Source organism: Nannobrachium achirus (assembly GCF_963921795.1).
Source record: "Nannobrachium achirus genome assembly, chromosome: 17".
NCBI classification, from domain to species: Eukaryota; Metazoa; Chordata; class Actinopteri; order Myctophiformes; family Myctophidae; genus Nannobrachium; species Nannobrachium achirus.
Window position 1 is genome coordinate 55,910,794 of NC_137824.1, and position 21,638 is coordinate 55,932,431.

Here is a 21,638-nt window from a genome sequence, read left to right on the forward strand (position 1 = left end):
TTTAGCCTACACATTCCTGGGATGAGCATGAGAAGAATGCATTGCAACATAAAGCAACGGCAACGCACAACAAGCAACAGTTCAACTGTGTATTTTCTCACAGCACTGATCTGTCGGCATTGTAACCATTAGAAGATGTTTCGATAGCTACGAGTGTGCCTCGATATAATCGGATCGGAAAGGAATACTCATGGACCAGGGCTACGGAGAAGGAGAGGAACACTCAGCCGAGGATAGCAGCAGCAGCGACGTCTCGGTGGTACATGAAGGAGGAAATCCCAACAAAGAGCTGGAGAAACTCCTGATTTTCAAAGTGTACAAGAGGAGATGGTTCGTTCTGTTCGTGCTGTGTCTGCTCAACTGTTCCAACGCAGTGGTGAGTGAGTGACAGTCAACTCGACTGTGTGTCTCTCTCGCTCGGGCGATCCCAGCCAGGCATCTTTCACTGTCTGTCTGTCACTGTCAGCGGCTGTGCAGTGGTGGAAAAAGTAGGCTACTCAAAATGTAATAGTTAAAACAGTTACTCCGGAATTCAAAATGTACTTGAACAAAAGTACATAAGTAGGCTATTGGCATCAAAATGTACATCAAAATGTCCCGTTTCAAAAGTTTTCAAATGTATAAAAATCTTTTGAAAATAGCAGTGGGCTATTTTCGAAATGTAATGTATATTTTGTCATACTAATCTGAATCTAAAAATTAACTAGTAACTAAGTTTTCAAATAGCACTGAAGGCTGAATGTGTTATTTCTAACGTATTTTGATTATTCTTACAAACCATTATTCATTAGGTCAGTAGACCTATTTTATGAGGGGCATGAGATTGGCATCATGCGTTTTAAATTATGTGCTGGAGAATCAGGATATGTTTGTTTTTGCTCTGACCTCTAGTGATATCTTATCTAAATCTAGCATATGACCACTGAACTGAAATAAATATAATAATAAGAAGACATTTTTTTAATTTGATTGGCAAAATGTGTTTATCATGAAACACTTAAACAGTACAGGTGTCATTTTACATAATGATAATCACTCATCGTGGTTTGGAATACAGGTAGTTGGTGCAATGTGGTCGCTGGTGCACATTTTTGTGTGTCACAGAACATGATCCCTCCCCGGGGCTATTGTCATTGTATAGCCAAGTGCGCCTGAGGGCAAATGCAGTCAAACAAACTCAGCCCCTCCCTAACCCCACCAACGAGTCCCTGGGGACCTTCTGTCACCAAGGAAACCATTATTTCCGTGGTGCTGGGGATCCCAGAGCTCCAAAGGATACTCAGCTGGTGCAAAATCATCTACACATAGGCTTTATAAATAAAACATTCTTCAATTGTATTGTTTAGGGTGACAGTGCTTGACAGAAACAGACAGTGATATTCTACAACAAATCTCAATAGACCAAATAAACTAGTGATATACACAGACAAGACAAGACTCTACTCTACTTTTAATTGGCCTACACAGCATATTGATAAAATAGCAGTCAATTGGGGCCAAGTTGTATGCAATAAAAATGGACAGGGTGTATAAATGTGCACACCTATAATGGGATGCAGGACTCACGTACAGTATGCCAAGAGAACAGTGGTGACATTGTGTATACACATCAGCTGACATGCCTCGCTTCAACTTGGCAGCATGAATTAGATTTTCTTGAATGCCAACAAAAGAGCGAATTGTATCAGTCCTGAGCGTTTTTTTGTTGTTGTCCGTCCTAGTGCTTTGTTAAACATACAGTATTCTTCCATTTGATTTGTTCCGCCTCTCTGTGCATGCAGGAAGAACCCTGTGTGTTGTCATTGCACTTATAGAGTTTGTTATACTAAATTAGTAGAGGAAAATACATACAGTATCTTCAGGTTTGTGTTTTTATTGCATAGTACTGTGTTTATTCGTCTGTCATTCAATGTTATATGAGATACTTAAATGGTTTCCTGTGGAAATAAGCTTAGTCTTTTCTAGGATCTCCTTTTAGTAGACCTTGTACCAGTGAACTGTACCGTCATGAAACTGTACCTTTTCCTATGCAAACTTCTAATAAAGTCTTCAATCAATCAATCAATTGCTTAAAGCGCCATTCCCACTATAGGCACGATAACTATATAGATAACTGTAACTACATCTTTCACAGTTATTGTATTTTTTATAGTTGGTGCATGTGAACCCTGCTTTCCACTTGGCTTAGAACAATTTTAAAACTATATGTTTTATAGTTATAGAAGTGCTCTGTGTGAATGGCCTCTTCAACCTTTTGGGATTTTATGGACGTTATAAGTTATATTTTGGAAAAATACTTAACCACAGTAAGGAACCCTCGCATCCCTATTCTGGTCATGTCATAATAGGTGAACAATCTGCAAAACAGGCATATCGCCCTCGATTCTGATCAACAAAGTATTTAAGTCTAATATAGTTTTATTTCAAATATGAACTAGAAACAAATGAGCATTTAAGTGGCATTACAGCCTAGTAGTATTCATAAGGTTTCTAATACGTGTATAAGGCAGGATCACAGGGACATAATAATAGTATAATTAATTGCATCCTATTGCTTCATCATATTCTCCTTTTCTTTGGTGTATCTTTGTGATTTGGTTCTTCATAGCACTTTCCCACCAGGTAGCTTATATACTATGCATGGAACTGCCCTTTGTACCCTGTCTGTAAGGTTACTGTGTGTATGTATGTAAAGCTGGGTCAGCATGACTCACATCCCATCATGTGAGAGCAGAATTGTACCCCTGTCTTACATGATCGTCACATGACCACATGCATACAAATTTAAGTCATCCTTTTTGCTTACCTATTAGACGCTAAATATACAGTAGTAGGCTGTGGTCTTTGGACTTCAAAGTCAGTTGAGATTGTTTTTTTTTTTAAATAAATAAATCAATAGTGTGGAGATCAGGTGACTAGTTCACTCCCAAACTTCTGTCCAACATTTACACCTATTATATATGCTTCCACATTTCAGCCTTTGAAACTGGTGTTGTAAGACACTTCTCTGTGTTCCTAACCCCTACAGTCAAGCAACGCCTGATCTGTGTTTTGTGACCTACGTATACGTGAATTCTATACTACTTATCGCGTTATCGGGTAGGCCTACATCTAGTAACCTGTATGCCTGAATCTTCTTTGACATCCGTATTTCCCTTGCAAAGTAATAAAGTACAGCATGTGTCTTCAACAGGGGGTCCAGGACCCCTAGGGGGTCCTCAGAGTTACTACAGGGGGTCCTCCAAATCTTTAAGTGATAGAAACTTTTTTCTCCTTTTTTATAATAATCTCTTGAACCCTAGCATCCATATTCTGAGAACTTTAGCCGAAAATAGCCGATCTACAAGCTGCGAGGCGTTGTGAGCTTGTAGATCAGCTATTTTCGGCAAAGAGGTTTCGTGTAGAGGGGAAAAAAGAGCACACTAAGACGACTAAGTACAGAGTGAAATGTCAAGTTTATTAAGTATTGACTGTTCAAGTGGTTAAATATCTGAAAACACAAATTGACATGATTCCAAAATACACTGATGATTGTGCTGTCAAACGATGAAGCTATATGGAATCTGGGGGTCCCTGCTTCATCTCTACCTGAGCTAAGGGTTCCTTGGCCTGAACACGTTGAAGTACAGTATTTATCAAACAAGTGGGGTGTACAAACAGATACCCCCTCAGAGCCTCAACTGACTGCTGATATAGCAGTAGTGAAACTGACTGGTAGGCCTGTCTCCAACTGAATCAGTGACAACACAAACACAAATGTTTTTCTCTTTTCCCCTCAGCTATGGCTGACCTTTGCTCCAGTAGCAGACCAGTCTGCCCAGTACCTGAAGGCATCTGTAAACCAAATCAACTGGTTGTCTCTGGTTTACATGGTGGTGGCTATACCACTCAGCTTCGGAACCACCTGGATGCTGGACACCGTTGGGCTACGGATCACGGTGAGAATTGAAAGAAGCTTCATTTGCTTAAAATTGAATCCATAGATACAGTTTAATTAGGCATATGTTTGGTAGTTCCAGTGTCCCGGGGTGATGCCTTTATTATTATTTTTTTATCATTACATTTTTTATTGCTTTCCACATTATACAAAAAATAACAACAACATCAATTACAACAACTTCAATCCCCCCTCCCAACCCACCCCTCCATTGTCCACACACAATTCACACATTCGATCCACAGAACTATCTACTCAGCAGGTTTTTCAGTTCAGATATCAGGTTCCTTGTTGTGCTTGATTAATCCTTGCCGAAAAAAGCTCCAGATAGGAAATATCCAGAAAGCTCCTCAGCCAATGTGTCTCTGAGATGTCCCTGCATCATCTCTCTCTCTACTAAGGCGTCCTTGGCCTGAAAACGTTGAAGACACCTGCACTATAGGATGCCAGGTCAACAATGGCCTGGCATCTGTCGGGAGAGTGTTTTCTGCTGGTGTTTCAGACCGAGTGTATCAAAGGGTGCGTTCGGAAATGCGCACCGGTTTTGGTTAGGGTTAGGGTTAGTTTTAGGCATAGTTTTTACTGAGGTTAGGGTTAGGGTTAGGTTTAGGCACTCACTACACTGAGTACACACCCGGTGCGCATTTCTGAACGCACCCTTTGATACACTCGGACTGAAACACCAGCAGAAAACACTATCCCGGCATCTGTCTACATAACAGATCTAAATGACTTCTTTACATAAGCCTGCATGTCATCAAGGCCAGGGAAAGTGATATAGGTGGAGTCTTCAGATTACTGATTATTGTTCCTGATATGAGAGTGCACAATGCTGCTACCGGAGCCAGGAAATGAAGCATTGAAAAGAGCAGAAAATAACTGGGATAAAAAAAACAGAAGTTAGGTAATGGGAGGTTACACGAAAGCCATCAGACTCAGTTTATTTGCCATGTGCAGAACATGCAAACATTTGTTTACAGAAGAGAAGACAGTAGGTGAGAAAAAGACAGATGGAAACATCTGATAGGATTCAGTAGTTCAGTTCTAGGCCAGCAGAGGTATTTCACATAACTCATACAGTACTGGTTTATTTGTAAAAAAATGGTTCCACAAGCAACGTATATTCTGGACCAGAGGTCTTCAACAGGGTGTCCGTGACCCCTAGGGGGTCCGCAGAGGCACTGCAGAGGGTCCACAAAATTGTTGCTTGATTATTTTATTTCATTTTTCAAAAATGGCCATTTGTCTTTAAATATTTTTAAAACCTTTTCCACATTTATGTTAAAAATAAATCCTAATTCTGTCCATTTTGAATAGCTTGTATACATGATTACTGTGCAATTGACAGATTGTTGATGGTATAGATTGGTTCTCAGTTAATAAGTAGTATGTTTAGAAATGGTATGGCCACCCTGCTCGCTGTACCATGTACATGTATGTTTAAAATAAAAAAATATGTTGTAGCCCCGACCTCCCCACCCTATGAGGTGGTAGGGGTCCCTGCTCAATGCCCATCAGTTTGGGGGTCCCTGGCCTGAAAACGTTGAAGACCCCTGCACTAGGCGATGAAGCCTGCAGTAGCATAATGGCTAATACAAACTTATTGTTGTGTAACTAATGTCTTCCCACTTGCATGCAAACCAATCCAGCATCACCGAACAACGGCGAACACCACAGAGTTCTACTTGCAAATTTGTCCTTGTCTGTCCTCTCATTTCTTTTTTTCTTTTTTTTTTAACTTAAAAATGTATTTGCAATTTTCACACATGTATCGCAGTACAGGGTTTACAATGTTCATTTCAAATGTCTCTTTTCAGTCCATTTCAAAGTTCGGTGGTGGTGTCATCCTGTTGGGTGTTATACACAGTCCATTTTTCCCACTTCTCCAAAAATAGGTCTTCTTGCAACCTAAGCTTGTGTGTAAATCTCTCCATTACATATATTTCCTCCACAATGCACAGCCACTGCTCACAACTCGGAGGGTCAGCTTTATACCACAATCTTGTAATTGCCTTTTTGCTGGCTGCCAGTAATACCTTAATCAGAAACATGTACTCTCCCCGTGTGTTTTCCTGTGTCAGATTCCCTAGATACAGTACCACACTTGTTTTCGGTATTTCGTATTTTAGTATCTCCTTTATTACTGACCATATGTCATCCCAATATTTATCTATTTTTGGGCAATTCCAAAATATGTGTTCATGGTCAGCATCCATGTGGCCGCATAGCCTCCAGCATGGTTGTTTCTCCGCTGTGAAAATTTCCTCTGATCTTTGGCGTTATGAAATATCTGATAACATTTTTCCAGCAAAATTCCCTCCACAGTCTAGAGCTTGTGGCCGTGCACTGTGTCTTACAAATATTATACCAGTCCGTCTGTCCTCTCATTTCACTCCTCCAGCTGATCCTGGGAGCCTGGCTGAACATGCTGGGCGCAGTGTTGCGTTTCCTGGGCGTAGTGCAGAGTGCAGGTGTTAAGGACCCCTATGCCGTGGTGATGGCCGGCCAGACCCTGTGTGCCCTGGCCCAGCCGCTGGTCGTCTTCACCCCCACCAAGCTGGCAGCACTCTGGTTCCCCGAGCATCAGCGTGCCACGGCCAACACCATCGCCTCCATGTGTGAGTGATTTGTCTTGAGATTTGTTGAATGAGCTTTTTTAACGCCATCAACAGACTAGCCTAGTAGGCCATTCTCATTTAGAGGGACCCATTGTACTGGTTGTCAGAGCTACTGCTTCGGCAGAATATTTTGTTCTGTGTATTTGGGGGGGAGGGGAATTCAAAAATATATATGTTTTTTGATCAAGGTCTTTTTATTATTATGTTTTGGGGCTTTTTATGCCTTTATTCTTATTTATTTATTTTCTTACATTTTTATCCCACGATTTTGTAACCCATTTTTCACCCGGTGTCAATTATCTAATGTAATCTTGGGCGCTTCACTCCCTCTGCCAACCTGGGGAGACAACGGACTGATCTCATGCTTCATTCTATGCATGAAGAGTCCAAGTCACTTCTTTTCACCTGACAGGGAGCTTCCCCGGTTGGACGTAGCGCATGGAAGGAACACGTTATTCCAACCAGTTCCTTTCCCCTCCCATCAGGCTGGCCAGGGGGAGGCAGTATAGAGACCAGGATTACTGCATGTGTTTTGTGAGGGTACCCTAGGAGACACGGGGAGAACATGCAAACTCCACACAGAAAGGCCCAACCCCACATAGGGTATGGGCAGCATTGGGCACTGATGATGCGGGGGAGAGAACACGCCCCCCAGTGCCCACAGTTTATATGGCTTTATTGATAGGACAGTAGACTGACAGGAAATGGGGAGAGAGATGGGGAGTGGCACGCAACAAAGGTAGTCGTGATCGGGAATTTGAACCAGCGACGCGCTAGTCTCGCGTAGCCAGACAACTATTCCACAATCTCCGAATGCTATATAGAGTCTGGAACAGCAGCTCCCAAACGGCGAGTATCGGAAGTAGCTGCTGCTGCACTGAACTGTAGTCCCATTGGAAACATAACAGAAACACAATAGCTCAGACAAAGTCATTCGAGCGGCCTATTCTTGTTATGGGTGTATAGTTTAAGAAAACGTTTGAAATCATCATGGAGGTAACACCAATAACACCAGAGAAAGACGAAATAACCCCCCCAGAAATATTGAAAGGAGACATAACGCTTCCAGTAGGACATGTTATTGCTACTGCACCAAGGGAGCGGTTGCGTCACATCCACTTTATCTCGCACTCATCGTTTCTATTTCCGTGCCCCAGACTGTTGACGGGAGCATTTCCCAAATTGCGGAGTCAACAGTCTGGCCACGTGAGACTAGCGACACGCTGTCAAGCTACACTGAGCCTATGTGGTATGGGCCTGGACCGTTAGGACAGCGGGCGCCCCACATTCAAACATATCTTTATTAAAATATTCATGAGGCTGGGGGGTTAAAATCCACCGCAGTGCATCCAGCTTTGACGAGCGTCTACTGCTCTATCCAAACACAATTGGCCCATGTTCGGCGGAGGGAAGCCGAGCTGGGAGGGAGGGACATAGGCTCTACATCCTCCCGGTGGTGAGCCAGTAGGTTACAACAGCACAAATGTGTGTGAGGAGGAATTATTTGGACTAATTTGGGGAGAAATTGGCTAATAAATAAAACATCTAAGTCCAGTTATGATATGTCTGTGTGTGGCAGCAGCTCTCTCCCTCCTTACCCCACTGCTGGCGTGTGCGTGTGTGTGTGTGTGTGCGCGCACGTGCGTGTGGGCGCACCCCCCCACTTACAGTATTTTACCACCCTGCATGCAAGAGTTGCACGTGTCGTTCAGACAAAAATTAATCCGGCCCACGAGCCTTGACATTCCTGCACTAAAGAGTTTAATTTGACTACAGTATTGGTCACTTTGGCAGGTAATCAAGCAAGTGTTCCTCATCTAATCTAAAAAAACAAAACAAAAGCAACAATTTTGGCCGGCTGATGGGATTCTCACTGATGGCTGTATTTCTGGCACCGATTAGGATTGTTCTTGAATATTTTTCACAGTTATTCACATCACTGTCTTGTTTGTTTAAAGACATTGTGCAGGTTATGTGCCATTCCTTTTGAACAACATTCAACTTGACTTTTTTTAGAGGGTTTACAAAATGGAATCAAATGGACACATATCTGGTTACATTTGTACAGACCCTGTAAGGGTCCATAATGGAGCCCCCCCAAGGAATCGTGGGATGCTTTCACACGCATACTTTTTTGCCACTTTAGTCTTTGGGTTTCTGTTGTTTTCATTAAATAAAACTGTAATTGTATGGTGCCTCATGTTGTGTCCTGATGTTCAACAACACACTAAAGTAGTAACTAGGTCATTTCCACTGCATTGCATGAAGTGAGAATCAACATGCTTCATGTCATTGGCTGTGAAACACAGATGTAAATATCACTAATCATCCAGGTTTAAAGAGAAGAAGTGAAACCGTTGTAAGTGGCAAGAGGAAGTACACGCAGATTGCATGTGCTCTAAACATAAGACTGAAACTAGTTCTAGACAATATTTCTGACCAAATCTCTCAGTTGAACTTCTCTTTTCTTCTTTCTCAGCCAATCCCCTGGGCCTCCTGTTCGCTAACATCTTCTCCCCTATGATTGTTGGGACATACAACAGTATTCCTCTGCTGGTGAGTCGGAATAAAAGCCCAGTGCGTTTTAATTGTAATAATCAGAGGTTTACAGGTGTAAAGAAGTGGGTGAAATTATTTTTTGTACAATGAGCTGTGCACTAATAAACCAATCTAAAGATCCTGACTATTTGATGCCATACAAACACATTGAACTGATTATAATACAATATGGTAACATAAGGTTAAACACACCAACGTCAGTCTGTTCTCATCTGGATTTAAAATGCTAGCACATGTCCAAAAGCGTTTGTACAGTTTCAAATACAAAATACCTACATTCAGAGAGTGCATGACTCCACCAATGCCATGCAACTGTCTAAATGTGCCATTTCCACCTTGTATGTCCGAAACGGAATAATCTTTGGGGTAGTCGACTGTAGTTAGGGTTTAGCAGGCAGACACAGATCTTATGCCTTAAAGGCCTGTCCATACTGTCTCCGACCACTGACATTTTCGTCAGAGAGTTCAGACTTTTCAATGTGCAGCTTTCCCAACTCTAATTTGGGGTAATGCTTTTCAGAAGATGCGAGTGACATCATTTTAAAGTTGAACCGGAAACTACAACAAAATGTTGTGGTCGGAGACAGTATGGACAGGCCTTTAAGTTGAGGCATAAGAGCTGGTTCATTCTGTGCCAGATGCCAAAATGGCTCCAAGGTAGCTGTGCCGAGATTGTGTATGTTTTTCTTTACTATGCAATGAAAAAAAAAGATTTTTTTTTTATATTTTTTTCCCCCCACCGAAACAGACACAGTTGTTGTGATTCAGTGGCAAAAAGAATTTTGGCAATCGGACAAATGGTTCCAGAGATAGAGCTGTTTGAATGAAAAAAAGTGTCCATCCACTAGAATGGACACACATGAACACACATTTTCTCAATCAGCTAAACGAGGGAGCGAACACACAAACAGAGAAAAGCATCTCTCTGATCTCAGGTCATTTTGACATCTTTAGAAAAAAAAAAAAAAAATGTTTTTTTTTTTTTTTTTTTTCTATGTAAAAAACACAAAAACCGTCATAAGCCGTCATTGGCACACAGGGCTATTGGAAAAAAAAACGTCATAAGCAGTCATTGGCACAGAATGAGTTAAGACAATCAAACCCATAATGTCTTTTCATGGGGCAGTGCAGTAGGATTAAGGCTAAACAAGCAGGTGTGAATAAGGTACACACCCTCCTTCAATAATCTTATCAATGTAACCCATAACTGCTCTATTGGAACTGCTCTAGAGGCCAGCAGTAGAAGACTGGCTGCTCACATGGCTGTGAATGTTTGTCTGTATGGATGGATGCATAACAGAACATTGTTGAAAAAGCTAAATGAAGATGAGTTGTCTTTTACTACAAGGCAAGCGCTGATAATATCAGCGCTTGCCTTGTAGTAAAAGACAACTCATATTCATATTACTATATTATAGTAATATCCATTCATCACTGTGTTCCTGTGTGTCCCCTCAGATGTTTGTCTATGCGGTCCCAGCAGCCATCGCCTGTGTACTCGCTACAGTGGGCATACGGAGCAGTGCCCCCCCAACACCACCCTCTGCCAGCGCCGAATCCTCCAACTCTGAACCCTTCATACAGGGAATCAAACTGGTACGTAGAACAGGGGTTTTCAAAGTGGGTGACGGGGCACCCTGGAGTGCCGTGACGGCAGTCCAGGGGTGCCGCGAGATAATTTGATAATACTTGGAATTTATTTGGACACTTGAAAAAATATTTATAAATTTAAACTTGAAGTACAAAGTTATTTTCAGTCAGTTCTAACCTAAATGGCATATTATCTCAATGTTTTCCTCGCAACATAATCACTAAAATATCGTCACTGTCGGGCAGAAACCTCTGTCGCACAAAACTAGTGAAAACAGCCGATCTACAAGCACATTGCGAGGCGTTGTGTGCTTGTAGATCTGCTGTTTTCACTAGTTTAGTACATGTTATAGATGATAAATACAAAACGAACGGTTTTGGACATACTAGGTTTCTACACGACAATGACGATATGCTATAAATATACGGTGCTGGGAGTGAAAATTATAATTTAGGGGTGCCTCGGATTAAAACAATATTTATGGGGTGCCCTGAGACAAAAAAGTTTGGGAACCCCTGACGTAGAAAGACACACACATGGACTGACTGAAATACTAACCAGCAGCCAGCAGGCTGTTTCACTGACTGGGAGAAACAAAACGACAGTAATGCAAATCTTTAACTTGACAGACTTTTAGCCAGACATACTGAGACTCTGTTAGCTTCACATCCCACTGCCGATCATTTTACAAAGCATATTTACTGTTTTTGTTTGATAATCGAGGAAGATTGATTGGTTATACACCACGCTAAATATTATTGAATATCATTGCATTTTTTTTTCTTTCTTTTTGTTTGTTTGTTTTGTCACTGTCAGGATGTCATTGCGTTTAAGGCATTTTTAAATGCGGATTGATTCAAAAAGTGTACTCTGGAAATTGGTTTCTGGGTTAGGGTTAAAATGTGCAGAAATGAGAAAATAAGTTGTTGGCCTATTATAACATGTCCAGAATAGGAATGCTAGGGTTTGTGTGGTTAATCTGGTAAGGAAACAGAAAGACCAATGCGCTTACTGGCTGACCCACAGGCAGACACCAATACAATACAACACCCAACTGGCTGACATAAAGACACATGTAAAATGAAACTAGCTGGCAGCTTCAGAGGAAGTCTTTCATACATTCAATTGAAGTAACGAGGCACCCAGGCAGCTCAATAGATGTGGAGTCAGTCAGACAGACATCATTGATATGTTTCACAGTCTTGCCTCTACAACAGGGGTGGGCAACTTTGATGATGGCAAGGGCCACTATATTTCCACCTTCACTCCAGAGGGCCACATTGCATATTGCTACGTCCTACTTTGTCATTCTAGTATCTCATACAAAATAAGCAAAAATAGCAGATCTACAAGCTCAAAACGCATTGCGCTGCGATGCGTTTTGAGCTTGTAGATCGGCTATTTTTGCTTCTTTTGAATTGGAATCCTAAATTATTTTTTGTTATTTTTTAATTGGAATCCTGAAATGTAACATTTTGATTTAATTTCAAACACATTTACCGTAGTTATAATATTCATGTTGACTCTATGGACCTAAATACAAATACCTACATTGGACAAATAAAATACATTTTAATACTACTATACTAGTCATTAAGCTACTAATATAGACTGACGGAATTAAAGAAGGTCATGCTTGTAATTGTAACAGCTGAAATCAATAATATATATTGTATTCCGGTATTAACCTGTGGTATATAATCAGAGACTGACAAATTTAACGGTTTATCGCATTCTGTGACCACCAACTCTGAGACCACCTCAACTTAAGTATTGTATTAGATTTTAACAAGATCAAACTGTATGCAGTCCATGATCACAATACAGCAACAAATAGAAAGCATTTAATAAAACAATATAAAGAGCTATATAGGTCTATACTCTATAGCTATAGAATGGTAGATGGACAGGCATTTAATCCTGGCTATTTTGGTAAATTTTCTTTTAAATAATAACTAAATGAATAATACATTTCTATTTATATATTTTAATTAAAATAACTGCAAATCTTTTCTTTTTTATATATATAAAAACTCAAATAGCAGATCAACGCACTGTGATGCATTGTGTAGATCAGCTATTGTCACTTACAATGGGGCTTTTAAGCTGTGACATCATTTTGTAGTCAGACCTCCAAGCAGATGTATTGTCAATATGTGTCCCAATTTGGCTGGGAGCCAGTCATTGGATTTTTATTCATTTTCATTTTTTCATTTCATTTGAAAGCTGGGGATCATAGCTACAAAATGATATATTGGTTGTGGAGATTGACCCAACAGTTTTGAAGATATGGCTTATAGAATGATGCCATGCTGAAATACTACTTTTGAGATATTCAAGTTCTAAATAAATTTCTAACCTGCAAATGACCTGACGATCTCTCACATGAATTAAAAAAATCACACTTGTGTGAACTGAGCGGTGGAGGCTGCGTGTGTGTGTGTGTGTGTGTGTGCGTGCGTGCGTGCGTGCGTGTGTGTGTGTATTTGTGTGTGTGAATGTGAGTGTGAGTGTGCCTAGCTGGCCTGAACAACAGCGCCCCTCCCTTAACATGTGTGGTCAGAAAAGGTATAGCAGCCAGGCTACATACACCACAGGCTACATACAGACAGACAGACACACACACACGGATACACACACGGCCACGCTATGGAGACGGTGTGACCACCGCTCAAAAAGTCTTATTTACATACAGAGTTAAGCTCTGGCGTTTAAGTGAAATGTAGCCTGAAATTTATGAAATGCTTTAGTGGCTTTATCACATTTTAGTGAGAGAAAAAAAAAAAGGTATTTTCAGTCCCTGTCTAAAGCTGTACTTTCCGAGATGACTGGCTCTCAGTGAGATTGGGACACATATGTGTCCCTCGCTATTTCAACAGATCCGAGACAAAAATAATGACTAAAGTATAATTCTACCACTTTCCTTTCAACAACAAAGAGAAGAAAAATTAGTAAATAGTAAAAATAGTAAAAAGATTCACAGTTCTCCTCTGCCTACAAAATGATGTCAGACTTAACAGCCCCATACATGGAACCCTCCTCCTGCGAACTGGCGGTGAGACGGACAGCTGGAAGTGTAGCAGTATAGCTGTTGTTGGAAGCACACAATGTGACCGGCAGGCCTGAGGAAAACCTTGCATTTGTGTCTCTCTCTGTAGTTACTGAAAAACAAGGCCTACCTCATCCTTATGCTGTGTTTCGGATCGGGCATCGCTGTGTTTACCTGCTTCTCTACGCTGCTCGAACAGATCCTGTGTGTGAAAGGATACACCAACGTAAGTGACATTGTGCACACAGAGCATGTATTCATTAGGCATTTGACACTGTCGAGCAGAAACCTTGTATCTCCAAGTTTCACATTTTAAGTTTCTTTTCGTAAAGTAAAGCCCTGCTTCATCATGACAACAACAGAAGGAGCTGTGTTGAAAGAAGTCAAGGACTTCAGGTACCTGGGCGCATGGGTCGACTCAACTGAGAAAGACCTTAAAGTAAGGAAGGCACTCGCGTGGAGGGCCCTGAACGGCATGAACAGTGTATGGAACTCTAACCTCCCCCGCCAAATCAAACTTAGCTTCTTCTTTGCAACGGTGGAGTCTGTTCTCCTCTATGGCAGTGAATGCTGGACCCTGAAGCCAACCCTGCAGAAGTCTCTAGACGGGTGCTACACTAGAATGTTGCGTGCAGTACTCAACATCAACAGGAGTGCACATGTTACCAACAGGAGCCTGTATGAGGGAATACCAAAGGTAAGCGAGAAAATTGCCACCAGAAGAATGAGACTAGCAGGACACTGCCAAAGACACCAGGAGCTTCCAGCCAGCAAATTGGTACTGTGGGAGCCAACACATGGGCACCGGTCGCGAGGACGTCCCACAAAAACATACGTGGACGTACTCAAGGAAGACGTAGGGACACAGAACACCAATGAGCTGGCCAGATGTATGGAGAACCGAGATGACTGGAAACAACGATGGAGGGCTCGTCTGAGGACGACCTAGATAGATATCATACAAGACTGTTGCATAAATCTAGTGAAAATAGCAGATGTACAAGCACACGACTCCTCGTGGTGCGAGGCGTTGTGTGCTTGTAGAACTATTTTCACTATTTTAAATATATTTCTTTTGAATACAAAACGAACAGTTTTGGACATACAAGGTCTCCACCCGATAACAACAATAAGCATGTATGTATGTATGTATGTGTATATTTGGATATATTGAATGGATAGATGAATACCTGAAATGAATGCAGATGAATGCAGATTGGGCCCTTGAGGGAGCTGATCTTAGGTCAAGCCAAGGATAATACTTGCTAGGCACAAAGCACAAAGCTCTTCTAATGATTTCTCCTCATCCTTGGTCCCAGGGAAACTGACTTTGTGGATGCTCTGGCTGCGTTTACAGGACTTCATAGGCCTGTGTGGAGGTCTCTTCATCGTGTTTGGCATCGTAGGAGCAGGGATCCTGGGTGTGTACGTGGACAAGACCAAACAGTTTGTGGAAGTCACCAAAATCAACATGAGCTTCACTGCTCTGGCCTGCATTGCCTTCGCTGTGGTGAGGAAATAAATAAAGGGTCAATTTTCACGTTTTAAAGTCGGCTAGGTTAACAGTTTAAAAAGAAAATCCTCATACATCCTAATTGCCTATTGATTGATTGAATACTTTATTAGTAAAAAATGTAAAGAGCACGTGGTACAGTCAGACATTAAGGCTAAAAGGATAACGCAAAAAAGTCCTGAGAATCACAGATGTAAAAAGCTAGATACCTCATCCGCTGCTGCAGTTCATTGGCATGACTGGCAAAACAGGACTGGCGGAAGCGCGTAACTGTGGAAGGCACTCTGCCCCCTGCAGTGGGAAAGAGGGAGTCCTGCATCTGACTGGCCTACCGAGCATCCCATTCTGTGATGCACAAGGAAGCGTCCTTCAGAATTCTGGAAGCTTACCAGTCCTCTTTTACCAAGGCCCCAGAGCCGGATGAGGCTTTTTATGTCTATGATGAGAATAGTCACACCACATTGAGTCTCTAATACGCACCACACTTGGCACAGGCAGAGCTGCTCTGCTACACAAACTGGACATTCAAACGTTGACTGGTACTGCAGCTAGTGAGCATCACAAAATAGTTGTCGTGGCCCCTGATCATCTATCATGACATCTCTTCCCTTCTCTCCCCCCCCCCCAACCAGGTCTCTCAGATGCAGGGACAGAAAGTAGCCGTGGCAGTTATTTGCTCCCTGTTCGGCTTTTTCGGTTTCTCCATCTACCCGGTTGCCATGGAGCTGTCCGTGGAATGTTCCTACCCCGTTGGAGAAGCTACTTCTGCCGGCCTCATCTTCATATCCGGGTATTACAGGGTCTCCATAAAAGTTATGATGAACTAGACAGAGAATATGATCCCAGAGCTTTCCTGTAATTTTCAACGGGCTGTTTGGAGTTTTTAAACTTTGTAGTTGCAAAATGATATTAGCAACGTGCATGGTAATGACTTCCACCAGGTTATAACTTAGTGGTAATTGGGGAGTCTTCTGTTCCATTTCTGTTTTTTCCTGATTGTCATGTGCTCTCACTGTGTTTCCCAGACAGATTCAGTCAGTTCTCTACATAATTCTCCTTCAGGCGTTGACCAAGCTGATCAGCTCTCCGATTGCTACCTGTTCAACCGATACCCAGTCCTGGAAGGGTAGGATGCATTTCATGACATAAAACAACACAATGTAATGACATGACATACTGTAGAAACAGCACTAGATGTCATGAAAGGAGGACAAGAAATAATGTAACTTGAGATGGTACGACACAATGCAGTGCCTTGACTACGTCATACCATGCCAGCTTGGGTGGCCTTTTTGGGACACCCAGCTGTAACTATGGCAGTTATGCTGCCATTCTCGTCATTTACACACACATGCAAGAACAACGAGAGAATTAATTTTAATCTCATCAGATTATGCAGTAAGCGTTAGCATCTCCATGCAAATAACATGATGTAGTTCGGAAGACATTTTACAAATGTGATGATTCATAGACCATCAACATTACAAGCCGCTAACAAGAAGAAGTACAGAGCTCTGGATCCCATTCCTGGGATCCTAGTGGACACGGTTGGAAATTTGTGATGAGAGATAAAGAAACTGTAGTTTTAACGCATTATAGACCCGACCTTAAAGTTATACCATGTAACTTTTTTTATAAAACAAATCTTAAAATTGTCCTAACTGTTAAATCGCTAAAGTTTTAGAACACCCACTCCGTTATTTTCAGCTTCTAAAGCCTCTTTATATGTTTTCTGTGATCCTCGCCGGGGTCCGGTTTTCGTGGAAAAATTACGTCATCATACACTACCGGCCAATCACAGCGAGGGTTATACACTGCCGGCCAATCACAGCGCATCTTGCTGACTTCTCAGGAAGTAGCTTGCCTCAACAAAACAACAGCATATACTCGGGTGAAGGAGTCTGTTTCTCCGGAATGCCTGAACGCACAGGAACCAGGGACCCCTCTAAAGATAGATCTCGGCGAGGTGGAGGCAGACGCGGGGGTGTGAGGCCCGGTCCGCGGCGAAAAACGGACAAAAGACGCGGACGCGACCGCGGTTTGCTATAGAGCTACTGACCACTAGTTGAGCAACTTACACAGTATAGCTTTAATATAAAGTCTTACTGATAAATCAATAGTGGGACAGATTAGAATGAGTAGAGAAGGAAAGTGTGGGAGAGGGTATCTGATGCAGGAGGGAGGACTGGACGTGAAGGATTTCATTGACAATCCTTTCTCTCTCTTGCAGTGTCCGTGCTGGTGATGGCAGGCCTGTTTACTGTGTCCGCCTGCGGCTGCATCATCTTTTTCGATACGAGATACAAGCGACTGGAGGCTGAGGCACAAGCCACCCAGGGGACCCCGCAAATTAACGGCACCACCACCACCCACGACCGTAGACCAGTAGTCTGGAGTGTGGAGGCAGGCTCCCCATCCCCAGAATGGAATGACATGAAAGAATAAAGACAAGAGTGTATGCATAACGTGTAGTAGGCCACTGGCTGATGATGGTGCAGTGCTAAAGTCCTCTGTCGGGAGTACGGGACTGAAAGGAACTGTTGGCTGATCTAAGATCGGATCCCGTCAAGACGTCGGAGCCTTAACCTCCACTGCCTCCCTCTCAGCTTTTCTACTGAACAAATTGCTTTGTGTTGCCAAAGCCATCGTTTCCTTATCGAGTGGTGGGACCCAAAGGCAGCGTAGTACTTGTGGTGCTTGTGGTGCAGTGCATTGCTCACATTCTTCTTCCTGTCCCAGTTCTCAAAGTCCAGATTACTAGAACACTGACCCAATTTGCCACTGAGAGAATAACGCACAACGTGCCAGAGAAATGGAGATGGTCAATGGTTGTTCATAAATGCCTGGTAAGGGTATTGTTAAGCTGTTACTGTACATTACCTCATCTCAGGGAGAAGGAACAATGTAGTGGTTCAGTACACCAAAGACCAAACCAGGGACGTGCTGGCCATTGGGAAAAGCAGGACAACTCCCGAACGGCCGGTCCAGGCCGGCCATTAGGAAAAAATTAAAAATAAAATGTCAGCCTTCGTTCCATTTTGGAGGCTGGGCGGCCAACAAAGTAAATCGTCACTGTCGGGCAGAAACCTTGTATCTCCAAGTTTCAAATTTGTAATTTTTTTCGCAAAGCAAAGCCCTGCTTCATCATACAAGGCCGTCGCACATAACTAGTGAAAACAGCAGATCTACAAGCACACAACGCCTCCGCGAGGCGTTGTGTGCTTGTAGATCGGCTGTTTTCACTAGTTTAAATCATTTTTAAAATGATAAATACAAAACAAACGGTTTTAGACATACAAGGTTTCCACCCGACAACGACGAAATATAACTCATGTAATTGGCCCACTGGCTTGTCACTTGTCATGATCTGAAATGGCAAATATTTCAGTAGCAGCAGCGCTATAGAGAGAGATCTCTCTCTATAGCGCGCAATGAGGGCCTCTCCAACTCTTTTTCCTGGGCTGAATCAGGGGCCCAGCACATCCCTGGTACTGTACACCAAAGACCAAACCCTTGTGAGGGGCTAAAGGTTTTTGTTTGTTTTCTTCATACATAGATACATTCCTGTATAAATATTGATTCCGTTAAGATACTTTTGTATAACCTTTTTTAGTGAATTTGTCATATGGAATAACAAGTATTAAGCAATTACTGTTGGTACTAACACAGTATTTAACCCTATTTTATATTATATTTTGTTGTACTAGTGAGGCAAAAATCTGATGTAGCCTCTAGTCTACACAATCTGAATAAAACATAAAAATGCAACAGCAAAAAAGTCCCATCCACAATTTTGCTTTATTAGTGAACAACACTCGTTAATGCTTTTGGGACTACAAACCTACAAGAATTAACTTTTGGCATGCACCAGACACTTTGACTAATGAACAAAAGAGTATACCAAAGATTACGCGTGAAATCTGCATTGTAATTGTCATATATTTTAAAGGACTAGACTAGGTAGGTACCCAAAGTCACTGGTTGACAAATACCTTTATACTATTCTGGTCACTGAACAGCATTCTGTGACGCTTGTTTCAAAGACCAGTTTAAACTGGGAAGTGGGTACATCAAGTATTAGGACCATTTTCTCATTAATTTAACTGAGTCTAAGCTATCTTATTGGTTTTACCATTGAACCACACATTTTCATTTTAGGAAAAAGATAACTGAACATTTAACATGTACCAGGGTTCGTGGTTAAATTCACATCAGTCACAAAGACTAAATGGGACTTAAAGGAGTAGTTCACCCCCAAAATGACTTTTTTTCTATTGATTAGTCATGCCATGGAGAGTAGAGTTCAATAATATTTTTTGGTTTTTGTCACATTCCTAAGACAAAAATTTGATTCGAGTAAATTTACCCCCATTGATTCCGGATGGTGACCCGTTTCAAAACGGGTCACCATCCGGAATGAATGGGGGTAAATTTATTGTTATCACATTTTTGTCTAAGGAATGCGACAAAAAACAAAAAAAATTATTGAACTCTATTCTCCATGGCATGACTAATCAATAGAAAAAAAGTCATTTTGGGGGGTGAAATACTCCTTTAAGGATTTGTCAGACCTTGACTAGACGTGGATTGTTCAAAAGCAAGGGAACGCAAGTGAGATAGTCCTAATCTTTTGTACACTTTTGTTTTACTTTATGAAGACACGACATTGGACATTTGAATGGCACATGTATACATACATGATATACGTTTTGCAGGCTTTATTTGCAATGCAGATTTCAGTTAATTGACAGTCTAGTTTTTAGCATACTAGATCAAAATGATTAATTTTAGCTACGATGCCCTAAAACCAGCAGATTAAAAAAGTGAACGGTCAATGTGGATGATTCTTAACAAGCCCACTTTATCAGTCTGTCTTGTGTTGCCTATGCCCAGCAACAAAGCTGGACCGGTGTCAAAACTATGGAAACCTGTCCAAATATGAATCATAAAAATATCTATTTCATGTCACTGGTAAGGCTTAAATGCTGCTAGGTCTTTAATCCATCTCAAAACAAATTAAGTACAAACTGTCAACTTGTCAACTATAACTAAAATATCAATTCTCTCACATACTATGGATTTCTTTCCCGGGGAAAAGCAAAGGGCTCCTGAGATAATGCTTTTTGATGTCAAAGCATACATCCCCTCACCACCTTTACCTGTAGTAAAGGTACATTTATACTTAATGCATAGAGTAGGTACAACTCGTGTCAAGTAAAAAATGTGTCCTTGTTGATAAATGAATACTGTATGCATTGTGTCCATTGTCAACAATATACCGTACATTGCCCTGCTCAAGTCTTGTTCAGTTATGCACATTGAAGTTGTCAAATGATGTTTCTGCCCCAGTGTGATCAAGACAATAAATCCTCATATCAGTCCACACCAATGATTCGCAAACAAACTAATTCCAACAAAACCGTTTAGTGTATTCCAACATTATAAAGTAACTGAAGTCACATACCTATTGTACCTCACCGACCGTGACATTTCTCTAACTGATAATGCCAGATAAGCTACACATGTTAATGAGTTATGTGGTGGGGGCAACATTATGAAAACAGTCAAGACATTACAATAATATTTCACCATGATTTCAAAGCCTTACTTACATGGTGTGTCACTCCGTAGCAGAGTTCAGAGAATAGAGAGGCGATACAATAGACACAGCAGGCAAACAGACTCTACAGAGTTTTAATCATTTCCCAATTGCACATAAAATACATATAAAAAAGTAGAGTGCTCTCTGGGTTCGGAATCAATTGGAGCAAAACCTGAAATTGCCCTTTTATACCGGGTTTCTTTTTTTTCTTCCACTGCTCAGTTCTGACTCGCAGCCGATACATTTAAAAAATACACTCATAGGACTACGAGCATTATGATAAAAAAAAAGAAAAAAGAAACAAAAAAACGAACTAAAACCATACCGCAAATAAATGGCCAAAAGATTGACAGATTCCTGTTCGCATTCCTACTTTCAAAACAAGTACATGTAAAAACAAAAATGACCGATGAGGAGATTCTTGAGGCAAGAACTGGTTTGTGTGCAAGTATGGTGAGCGTGCAGTCGGATGACTATATACACTACATGTAGCCGGGGAGCCACTGGGCCAAAATGAGAGAGGACCTGTGATGTCATGACATACTCCAAATTTTTGTTTGTCCTATTAATTTCATCAATAAGGTACACATAATGAGGCCTGCTCTGCCGGAAATCCTGCGAAAAAAAGTTTCCCATTGACTTCACTATACTGGAAAAAAACACACCAAAAAAAGTAGCATGTGAGGGGTCAAACTAAGGGTTCTTCATGATTCTGAATCCATTGCAAGCATTTGTTTTGCATGAAAAACATTCCTTGGGCTAGATTTCA

General features: G+C 41.5%; 1 protein-coding gene across 3 annotated transcripts; it reads left to right on the forward strand.

Annotated features, from left to right (window-relative positions):
• Positions 1-18,316, forward strand: slc49a3 (solute carrier family 49 member 3). Of its 3 annotated transcripts, none has more exons than XR_013962906.1 (10): positions 1-376; positions 3,780-3,938; positions 6,339-6,555; positions 9,035-9,111; positions 10,573-10,710; positions 13,864-13,980; positions 15,112-15,264; positions 15,900-16,057; positions 16,297-16,393; positions 17,498-17,631. XR_013962906.1 is itself a non-coding variant. In XM_080745788.1 (10 exons), the coding sequence occupies exons 1-10, from the start codon at positions 191-193 to the stop codon at positions 17,710-17,712; spliced, it is 1,521 nt and encodes a 506-aa protein (XP_080601914.1). In that variant the 5' UTR covers positions 1-190; the 3' UTR covers positions 17,713-18,316. The 3 variants fall into 3 exon arrangements, 2 of the variants coding, with proteins under 2 accessions (XP_080601914.1, XP_080601915.1); XM_080745788.1 differs by having other exon boundaries at positions 16,293-16,393; positions 17,498-18,316; XM_080745789.1 differs by having other exon boundaries at positions 15,909-16,057; positions 16,293-16,393; positions 17,498-18,316.
• The last annotated feature ends 3,322 nt before the right edge of the window (positions 18,317-21,638 follow it).